The sequence below is a fragment of the Anabrus simplex genome, chromosome 1 (assembly GCF_040414725.1).
Source record: "Anabrus simplex isolate iqAnaSimp1 chromosome 1, ASM4041472v1, whole genome shotgun sequence".
NCBI lineage: Eukaryota > Metazoa > Arthropoda > Insecta > Orthoptera > Tettigoniidae > Anabrus > Anabrus simplex.
The window spans coordinates 802,452,031-802,463,950 of record NC_090265.1 but is presented as its reverse complement, the minus strand read 5'-3'; the positions used below and the strand labels follow the sequence as shown (position 1 = coordinate 802,463,950).

Genomic DNA, 11,920 nt, shown 5'->3' with positions numbered 1-11,920 from the left:
TTTGCTTCGGATATCAACCAATAGACGCGTTTCCTCCCTGAACTTCTGTAGTGAAGTCATCTACAGTATTTATTTATTGCGTGTGTATTTTAGGCTCTAAATCAGTGCGTAAATGTATTGTGTTGAATGAGAGTTATGCGATAAACCTACGTGTGTGATTTATTTCTTTAACATTAATACTGTGATCTTTTGTAGTAATCTGCAGTATTTATTTACTGCGTCTGTTTTCTATCCTTTATTGTCTGGATAAATTTATTAAATGCAATTAAATACATCACCCGCCCCTCAAGTCCATAAAAAAATATTTGTCTATTTTCTCTCGCACTTTGCCTTATATTTCAGTGCTGATGTTTCATATGTGCCATAGTTTACCTCTGATTCTGTACGAACCGAAAGTGGCCCCTGTAAACCCCACGTCCCCTTCAGTTCGTAAAAGTAATTTTTAGATTAGTTTCTTCAGCCTTTTGTCTTGAACTTACATACTGAATTTCACAAATATATGTGCCTCCGTTTTCCCGTGATGGCGTTCAGCGGAGCGTTCGATTAGGCAACCCTGTTGTCATAAGAGCAATACTGTTTTCTTAACATGGAATGAGCTATAGTACTGGCAGGCTCATCTTGACATTGTTGTGTTACACGTCCTTCTGCAAGGCTCATTCTCTGCTTGAACCAACTTTTATTGTCCTTCAGCAATTTGTCCCTTTTTCTACCATATTTTATCCAGCGTGATCCAATTTTAGCACAAAAATACTGACAGATTTCCTTACTGACTTGGATATATCCTGGGAACAATCCTCAAAGCCTAAATGTTCAATTACAACATTCGCAATATCACTGTTCCGCTTATATTCCCTGCTGTTTCTCAACAGCACGAAAACCGACCTCCTGGTTACAGAGTACATGGCTTCTGAAAAAATGAATTTCTCTCATGGTCGTGCCTGGTCGCAGCAAGAAGTCACAGTTTTCTATTCTTTGAAGTATAGATAACTCATCCAAAAGACTTTTATTGCGGAAATCAAAGGCAATACATTTTGAAAGTCAGCTCGAATTTGTATAATTAGATCGCGCTTGGACACCGTGTACCTGAATTTTAAGTGCATATTTCGGACAACAATATAGTAATTTTCAGAAAATGCTACATACTGTATAAAAATACATACCTTCATCTAATATAATCATATGCAAGCTAAAGAAATATTTAGTTCAGATGGATTTACTGAGCGCTCACATAATAATAACTGCGCGCTCGCCTCGCCAGAATATGATGCCCTAACGGAGGAGAGCCACTTTAAGCCTTCGGTGAGAATAAATAATCAGACAGCGCGACTTTTCAATACTTAATTATTGTACACAAGGGTCTTATAAACACGATTCACAGAAAATACGCACCAAAGACAAGGGTTGAAAATATTATTTTTGGCCGGCTGGATGCTAGAAATTACCCACTGTGCGTCGTTTGGCTATCTGTTAACATGGAAACGGCAAGGAATTTGCCGAAGCTGGGCCAACATCTCACGAACAACGAATTGACTTGACATGTTTTCCACTTGGAGCGGAAAACACGCCAACATGTTAAAAGTGTTAACCTCAACATTCTGAGTTAACATGCAAAGTCAATTGGAAGACAGAATGACAATATACATGTCAATTGTAACATGTTAAATTTAACATGTTGGTGTTAAATATAATCAGTGGAGACCGGCCTTTAGACTGATTCTGATGGATCGGTCAGCTTCCAATTCGAACGCTAGCGCTATGCCACTTCCTAGGAGCCATCTGGTGGCGAAAGAACGTACCATTTCCACTTCTATTATAACATCTAAATTTAGAGAGTCATTGTTTAAGATGCCTTTCTTGTGGACAGTCAATATTTCTTCTGATGACGCAGAGCACAGTTCCCTGCGGAACGTAAAGAATTTCACCTTATTTCCTTGACACGGCATAAGCCCAAAAGCCTATACAGTGTCATGTCTATAAGCAAATACAGTAAAGACTGTATTTGGTATATGCACGGGCCGAGAAAGCTTAAATGGCAACTTTCATAGTTATTGTTACTTGGTAAAATAACGTGCCCAATAACCTTCCAAGAAGGATAAGAAGAATAAGATGCCTAAGGGGATGCATTGAACGTCATGGCGTTATGTTTTGCAAGGTTGCACCTGTACGAAGTGTAGTGAATTTTGGATCGTTTCGTGAAATACTGATATTAATGACTGAGTAGTTTGCGTTATGGTTCGAAATAGTGGGTATGTGTTTTCGAAATACTATGATTCACTTGAAACTTGTCATATCATTCCCCTTAAAATATGTACCACCACCATCGTACTGAAGTGTGTTCCCAGTGCGTTAGAATGTTTTCATTTTAATTTTGCGGAGAATGATGAGTTTATCTACTCTCAACACCGACAAGGTTTAATGAGAGATATTTTGGAGATTATCATGTTTTTCTTAAACTGTGTTTACTTCTGTTTCTGTGTTAAATATTTTCATACTTCGGTGTTGATGATGGGAGGTGGTGATTGTTTTAACTTGGGAAACGTTATGGTGATATTAAATGTTCGTGGTGTTCAGTTCAACTATATGTTTCTTTGTTTCTTGTTTGTGCAGCCATCATCGCAAGCGTTCTCGCAGTTCATCTCCGAGTCCAGATAGAAAAAGAAATAGAAGATCGAGGTCTAGGAGCCGTGAAAGGTAAAAGAGGGATTTTCAAAAGGAAAATTGAAGGGAACAGCCCATTTCATAAAATGACATACCTGACAATGAACATCATTACAGAGTAGTGTTGACACTACCTGGATCATCCTTTGTAAGACTCTGGGTTGGTTGGAATGAATTTAGAGAACTATTTAAGAGCAATTGGTTAAACTCTTGGATGGTGGTTCCCAATTCACTGTTGTAGTGAATGTTGGGTTACACAGTCATTAAAACTATGATAATTCATGTGAAATGTCAAGTTATTGGTTTGTATTCAGCTGAGTGTTGTGAGGCATAAGGGGTTAGATGTCTGCACGGTAGTTGTAGCGATATCAATGTCATGCCATCTTTCCTCTCACTGTCATCTCGCTGCACTGTTCTCCACCTGTTGCACTGATGATTTTACATGGCTGTCAATGTAATGAATGCATAGTACACAAACTGCAGTGTGGACAAATATTTCTATGACTTCTCCAGGGTTCCATAATGATCTCCAGTGGTTTAGAGACTGGTTAGTGTCTAGTATACCGAGAAGCACTTTTAGTAACAGGGTTAGGTTAGTGCTTAGTGAGCTCATGCTCTCCTTTAGTGGATTTTCCAGAAAAATGCATGTTTCTTTATTTTTAGAGGAGATTCCAAATATCAGTTTTTACATTTATGACATGTAAAGTTTTTGAGATATGCTCATTTGAACATTCGCCACCTTTTTCACTTCTTTTCCCCCTGTTAATTGGATTTTCCAAAAACAAAGTTATAAGTGTTTGTTTATTTTTAAAGGAGATTCCTTGTACCAATTTTCACACCTGTAACATCTTCAGTTTTTATGTTATAAGTCTGTATGTCTGTCTGCCTTAGGTCATCAGTCGAGAGGCTATCCTCATAAAAATGATCCAACTCCTTTTTCACTTATTTTTGCCCCCACCGGGCAAGTTGGCCGTGCAGTTAGGAGCGCGCAGCTGTGAGCTCGCATCTGGGAGATAGTGGGTTCGAATCCCACTGTCGGCAGCCCTGAAGATGGTTTCCTGTGGTTTCTCATTTTCACACCAGGCAAATGCTGGGGCTGTACCTTAATTAAGGCCACGGCTGCTTCCTTCCCATTCCTAGGCCTTTCCCATCATCGCCATAAGACCTAGCCTATCTGTGTCAGTGCGAAGTAAAGCAAAATATAAATAAATAAATAAATAAATAAATTTTTGCCCCTCCCTCCTCCCCGTCAAGTGGATTTTTTGAAGCCAAGAGGCTATCCTCATAAAAATGATTCAACCCCTTTTTCATTTATTTTTGCCCCTCCCCCCTTGGTCAAGTGGATTTTTTGAAAACAAAATATGGGTATGTTTAATTTTAAAGGCGATTGCAAATACCAATTTTCACATCAAACCTAAGTTATTGAGATATGCTATCTGCACACTTTTTAGCGATAGATTTACACCCTAGTGCTGAATCGGTTGACTTCGGTTATCTTTCGAGATTCGTATTGGCAACCTATGAAACACAAACTAAGAATCGCTTATTATCGCTGTGCGACATCTGGTGTACACTTTACGTACTCGTACTGTTGTTGTTTACACAGCAAAGCCAAACTATAGAATTCATGCTAGGAACACATTTTGCATCGGGGAATATTATATAGTATTATATATTGTGTGTGTGACACAGTTGTTGGCGTTAAGATAATAAAGGTTTAGAAAATTCATATCGATCGATAATATTATCGATTCAATTCAGATTTCATTTCCATTCAGTTGGCAGTATTTACCGGAACCGGCAGTGCTCCCTTCTTACTCCTCACCGAATACAAAAATCTATCACTAAAAAGTGCGCGTACAGTACTAATTTTTAACCCCCCCACCCCTCCCCTGTTTTTTCACCCCCGTAGCGAAGGAATATCCAAAAATCCTCCCTTAGTGAGCACCTGCAATGCAATATAAATGTAGGCCTATCCCCAAAATTTCATTTCTTTATATTCAGTAGTTTTGGCTCGGCGGTGATGAGTCAGTCAGATATACCACCACCTTGTCGAAAGTTGGGACGAGTTTGATGAAAGATGAATATCATTTGCTATTGGGCAATGAAGAAGATGCCGACATATGGTTGTTCAGGCAAATAGTCACATAGAGCATTGTTGTTAATTTTGACCATTTAAAAATATATTAGCAACATTCAGTTCCTGTATTTTGAAATAATAAGTTGTCCTTAAAATAAAAATGAGTTTTCTTTGCATCACATTATACAGTATTAACCTCTGAGATTTTAAGTGAGCCTTGATTCAACATAATAAAAGTGTCCTTTTAATCTTTAAAGTCTCCTACTTCCAACAGTATGTTTTATAGAACATAGGGCATTTCACATGTTGTGCTGGTTTTGTTGGCCCACTGTATGTATTTACTTTTACAGCAGATTACAAAACGTGTCACATGTCATTTTACCTTTATCAACATTAACTACCATTGATTGAAATTTTTAACGGAATGGCAATGTTCCCACTGAATTCGATATCGATATGTGCGTTTACCAACTGTGACAATTGAATTAGCCAAGGCTCTTATTAAAATGCCATGGAATGTCACTGAAAGCCAGGTCTGTCTAAGATAGTGGATTGTCACTAAGAGGAATCCCATCAAAAGTTTGGAGCTTGAGTGACAATATTAGTTAATCCACTAACAGCAGTAGAGCTTTGAGCCGCAGGAGTTTCCTGGTGGTCTTACGTGCGATGCGTTTAGTACAAGTTCTTCCCCCAGTGTATAGGTGGTGCATTAATCATTGTCTGACAGTAACCACTGGGGATCGTTAGGGGAGGGCCTATGGTTGTGTGCCCCCCTCCCAGATGCTTTATACTGTAACTTAATATCAGTTAACATCCAGACTGCAGTTAGTGTTAGTCTTAGGTTGGACACCAGGTAAAAACAGCAGTCATTAGTGTGCTGAGCAGAGATAACAGTGTAAGAACGGAGTGAGAGAGAAGACGTAAAGACAACTACCACCAAAATATTGTATAGGCCTGGAAATGATCTGAGTACGCTGAAAATGAAAGAAAATACATTAAGACTACATTGCTACTTTTGACAGTACGAATGCGGCATATTTGGTGGGAACTTGGAACAGCTGAGCTGTGTTGCTGTGTGTTATGTCAGGTGATTCATACAATGAACAATACCTTCAGTCAATCAATCAATCAATCAATCAGTACTGATCTGCATTTAGGGCAGTCGCCCAGGTGGCAGATTCCCTATCTGTTGCTTTCCTAGCCTTTTCCTAAATGATTTCAAAGAAATTGGAAATTTATTGAACATCTCCCTTGGTGAGTTATTCCAATCCCTAACTCCCCTTCCTATAAATGAATATTTGCCCCAGTTTGTCCTCTTGTATTCCAACTTTATCTTCATATTGTGATCTTTCCTACTTTTATAAACACCGTTCAAACTTATTCGTCTACTAATGTCATTCCACGCCATGTCTCCGCTGACAGCTCGGAACATACCACTTATTGTATTTATTGTATTTATTGTATTGAAAAAGTGGCAGTTGGCAAAACTAAACGAATTGTATCACAAGTAGATCTTCAATACGGACAAGGAAAATGAAGTTTATAACCTGCAACATACCACTTAGGGCCGTTTTCCCCAAATGAGTTTAAACTAGGTTTATTTTAATCTGGTTTAAGTCTGAGTTTAAACTAACATTCATTTTCCCCATATTGGTTTAAACTTTGTATCAAGTTTAAACCTGGCTCAGAGTTAAACCTTCTATATTGTTGGTTTAAACTGCTGTTTATATTCAACTTTCTTGACATTTTATTAACGTATCTGTGATTTTCCTAATAGAAGGGTTAGTTTTGACTACCAGTACTGCAGCACTTTAATGAAAAACGTACTAAAATTATAACCTAGTATTAGCATTAGAAAAATGGGAGAATTTATTGAAGTCTTTGGTTAAATAGGAAATAATTTTGATGTGCAAGAGAGGTTAAGAAGCCGCGTTCCAACAAAAGTTTACAATCTTGGAAAATCGGATGTAACGGAGTTCTTTGATGGATTTATAATTCATAAGCGAACAGCAAGGATTGTCTAGTATCGAAGAAGGATTCATTTAAAACGTCAACTGCACGAAATAATGCTATTTCGCTAGAAGCAATGATTCTGGTTGCTTTAAGATATGATGCAGCAGGCATTTTTTTCATTAACAACGGGGACCACAGACCTTAAATTGCAGTCTCCTTATAATATTATATACTGTAAAATACTGTTCGTGGTATGAATACTGTAATGTGAAGCATAAAAATATTCCTACTTAAGTCGTGTAATACGTCCGCTCTTCATGCGGTACCTGGTGGTTGTGGTCGCTAAAGCGTGAAGTCAGCGTCGTCCGAATCCGTGACAAGGCGGTTCGAATCTAATTTGTCGAAAATATTTTTACCATCAGAATGTTGACCGGCACGGTAGGAGAGGCGGTGGTATACAATTTCTAATCGCTAGATTATATATTTGTAGGATCAGAAAAACAATAAAGTATTTCATGCTTGCTAGTAAACTTGTAATAGAATAGATTATAGTTAAGAATGTTTCATCGTATCTATTGCCAGCATACCAGCAATAGAAATATTAATGCTATAGGGAGAAGAGTATTATGCATACAGTACGACATATCGCGAACTTGGTTATGTTATAAACGAATATGGAATCAAGTAATACATCTCCAAATTATACATCCTCAGTGGTCTGTCTGCTGGATCCAAGGTTTGTGAGATTGATCCCGGCCGAGGGCGATGGATTTTGATAGGAGATAGATCCCGAGCATGCTTGGAATTTTACTTGAAATTCACATAAATGTTGATTTTCTGAGGAAAGGAATACCATAGGCCTATTGCTGAAAGACCAGGATTTTAATATTTCAACGTTCCCGTGTGTTCCGTAAGACAATACAGACATCAAAAGACACGTATTAGGCCCACGGTACTTGTTTATGGTAAAGCATGACAGAGAAAAATAAGAAATAAAAGTGCGTTCCAATAAATTGTAGACAGCAATAGGTAGAATTATATGATACAACACTTCGCACAAATGTAAACAATTTATTTATCAGTAAAGCTAATATCCCGCCGAATTTGTTCTTTATTCACTACGTACGATAGCATTAATTCGCCACAAACAGCTGATATTATTACAAAAATGTCGGTCATTGAATTACTTGGCTCTGATTGGCCAATTCCAATCGACCATGCCTTCGACTATTCCTTCAGTGCAGCCAACGTTAGCACCAACGACAGCTCGCCCGTTTAAACTAAACGAGTGTCAGAAATTGGTGGAGAAAATGGACGCAACTTTAAACTAGGTACTAAAGTTAAACGGGTTTAATTTATACCAGGTTTAACTCGATTTGGAGAAAATGGCCCTTAGTCGAGCAGCTCTTCTTCTTTCTCTCAATTCTTCCCAATCCAAACATTGCAACATTTTTGTAACGCTACTCTTTAGTAGGAAATCACCCAGAACAAATCGAGCTGCCTTTATTTGGATTTTTTCCAGTTCTTGAATCAGGTAATCCTGGTGAGGGTCCCATACACTGGAACCATACTCTAGTTGGGGTCTTACCAGAGACTTATATGCACTCTCCTTTACATCCTTACTGCAACCCCTAAACACCCTCATAAGATAGATAGATAACTCTTTATTGCCATCCTAGTTTGCACCATCGGTTACAGGCAATAAAGAACATAAAATACACATGAACCCAAAAAAAACCAAACAAAACAATATAAACCAAACAAAACAATATAAACTAACATACTATTATATATAATGTAAAGCTCTAACTGTCTACACTAAAACTATTAACTATGAACCCAAAAAAACCACACAAAATAATATAAACCAAACAAAACAATTTACTAACTACTCTATTTATTTAGTGGTATCCATGCCGGCGGAATCCAGCCTAGCACTGCACCAACTTGTCTAAAACTATTGAGATGCCTCTGGTATGCGAGGAACTCCTCTGCATGTAAGGGCATCCTCTACCTTAATTCTAATGTACTAACCCCTATCTACTCTCTACAGCTAACTAAACATAAAGAAAAAGAAACCTTGGCTGCATGCCGCATTCCCTGTGAGGAGAGAGCCATCCCACCCTGGCCGCTATCAGCCACTCCTCCCGGGTTAGATATTACCCCCACCTATAACTCGTACTTCTCTCCTCATTTTACGTGGCGAATCGTAGAGGCGGATGCCGGTCCATCATACGATCCGTCACGCATTTATCTACTGCTCCGCCTATAATCGTGTCGTCTTACTTCAATTCCTGCCACCATCTTGATTCACTTGTTATTCTGTGAGCGGACATGTTTCCTCTTTCACCTAGGGATGGGACTGTACCATCCCACCCGTCTGTCTCTTATACCCCTCCCCCCTTCCATTCCCAATCTTCCCTTCTTACTCTTCCTTGCCTCTGTCAATCTCTCTTATAATACTTATTCGCTAACTTTTACAGATAATCATCCACTATACCGTATAGTTAATATTTATACACTATATACAAACGTACTTGTTGACAATTTCCAGTTCCTTGTTCATCGCTTTTCTTTCTTATTCTTGCGTCTCTTAGACTAAAGCTACTTCCTAATTGCATTTTTTTTTTTTTAAATAGTTTAACTTACATATTAAACCACCGATTTGCCACAAATCAAATCTGTCTTTTCCTTGTTTCCTCACATCACTTATCAATCCTTTCCATCTCTAAACAGTCCAACAGTTCCTCTTCCTCACGGCCACTCATTACTTATTAAAATTTTAAACCAGTGTTTAAAATTATCTACTATTATGTTATCCAAACACCTTTTCTTGTCCACTAACCCTATCGTTAATATTCAAACACTGTTTACAAATGTATTTGTTGACAATTCTCTAGCTCCTACGACTCTTAGACTATAACTAAAAACTACTCTCTAATTTTTTTTTTTTTGAACATACATCTTAAACCATCGAATTGCCAACAATCAAACCTGGCTTTCCCTTATTCCTTCTCTTTCTTACGCTTATTTCCGTTTCTAAACAGTCCAACAGTTCCTCTTACTCACAGCCCTCGTTACTTTATTATCCCTTTTTTTTTTTTTTTTCTAACCTTCACTACCACCACCGTTCTCTCACACATGCAATCCTCTCCAAATATATACGAATCTTCTTTTCATCATACAATCAGATTGTACTCCGAACTCCTCTTATTGTCATAAATTTTTATATAACCTAGCAGTTTCGTCTACCTCCTTCCTCTCCTTCCTCTGTAACCCTCTTTTACCCCTTATTCTCTTAATTTCTTTATAAATCTCATTCTAACCATATTTAAATATTTTGAAATATTTGTTCCTCTTCCCCATTCTCTGGCCAGCCATACCGTCATCTTTTCAATTTTTTCTACTTTTTCTATCTTTTTTACTCAACGCTTTCTTTATCAACTCTTCTAACTCCCTACATTCGATGAATATATGTAGGTCCGACCATCTTTCTCCACACAGAGTACATCTACCTGCATTTTCTGTACCTATCCACCCTCTGTTTCTAGGAATTCCAAAAATCCACCAGTATAGACCTCTTTTGCCCTTCCGGTCCTCAACTTCGATTTTCGGGTTCATGATTTCTAACAATTTGTTTAATACTGATAGTGAGGCTCTTTCTCTACATTCCATTATTAAACTCTGTCTCTCTATATCGGCAACTCTCCTTATAACCCTTCTCCATACCCATTCTTTCTTCTCTCTCCACCTCTCATATCCTATATCTCCTACCCCAGTTTTCGTAATTTATTTTTGCACTAATTTACCCAATACCTCTCGTTCTCCATATTTTTCTGGAACCTATATGTGTCTTGTACTAAATCCCCTCCCTTCCCTTCTTCCAATCTCATCCAGTACTTCATCACCCTCTTGGCTATAGTAGTGTCTATCGATTCTTTACATACTAATCTAGCCCCCACATTTGCAGTACAATTTGGGACTCTCATAATAATCTTACTAAATTTCGCCACCACCTGGTTTAGTTCTTTTCTATTTTCCTCTAATCCCCATATTTCTACCCCATATAAAATTTTTCCTTTGACCATTGATTGGAACACCAATTTCTGTATTTTGTACTTTATATCCGGAAATTTATTTTCTAATATCCCCACTACTGCCAGTGCTCCCCTCCCTTTATATCTGGCTCTTCTAATCTGATTTTCCCACGTGCTGTTACTACTAATTATAACTCCTAAATACTCCATTTTTTTTTCTGGTCTGATTTCTTGCTGCTCGACTGTCCAGAATTTCTTTTCTTTTTTAGCTTTCCTCTTCCTACGTATCATTATCTGCGTCTTCCGTACATTTATCTTGAGTGCCCATCTTCTAGTATATTCCACTACCTCATTTAGCCCATCTTGCAACCCCTTTGCTGTTAATGCCAAGATCAATAAATCGTCTGCAAATAGCAGCCCCGGTATCTCCCTCTTCCCAATCCAAGGGCATTGCCATCTCTCGCCTCCATGTCTATCCAATATATTATTTATAAACAGTAGAAATAATATCGGTGATAGCTTACAACTCTGCCTCACACCCCTTTTCGATTCCATACACTTACTCAACCCACCCCCTTTTAGTTTAATCATCACCAATACTTTCTCATATATTCCTTCTATTGCCAGCCTCATTTTTTCCGATAACCCAACCTCTCTTAATCTAGTAAATAACGCCTCTCTATTCACTGCATCGAAGGCTTTCTCTAAATCTACTGCTGCTACATATAATCTCTTCCCTGCTATTTTCACATACTTCGTAATTAAAGTATCCAAAATCCATATATTATCCACAGTATTTTTCTCTTTTCGAAATCCATTTTGATAGTCCGAAATCCTTCCATATTTCTCTGCCCAATTTATAATCCTATTAGCTAAAATTCCTGTATATACCTTCGACAGCGAGTCCAGGAGTGTTATTCCTCTATAGTTGTTTGGATCACTTCGACTTCCTTTGTTCTTATATATAGGACAAAGTACTCCTTTTCTCCACTCGCTAGGGAATTTATTCGTTTCCCATATCTTGTTAAAAAATTTCACCATCACTTTCAACATTACTTCATTTGCTCCTACTTCCTTCCATATCCTGTTAGTGATACCATTTGCCCCACCCGCTGTTTTGGTTTTTACTTTACTTATAAACACCCTAACTATTTCCTGACTTGTTATCTCCTCATCTAGTAACTGTACTCCC

General features: G+C 38.0%; 1 protein-coding gene across 4 annotated transcripts in view; it reads left to right on the top strand.

Moving 5' to 3' along the window:
- The first annotated feature begins 2,110 nt into the window (after positions 1-2,110).
- The window catches only part of Prp5 (pre-mRNA processing factor 5), a 268,041-nt gene continuing 258,231 nt past the window's right edge, over positions 2,111-11,920 (top strand). For all 4 annotated transcript variants that reach the window (XM_067136316.2, XM_067136315.2, XM_067136314.2 and 1 more), the window contains exons 1-2: positions 2,111-2,246; positions 2,608-2,691. In XM_067136316.2, the coding sequence (XP_066992417.2) occupies positions 2,230-2,246; positions 2,608-2,691 (101 nt within the window). In that variant the 5' untranslated portion in view covers positions 2,111-2,229. The remainder of the gene's footprint in view (positions 2,247-2,607; positions 2,692-11,920) is intronic.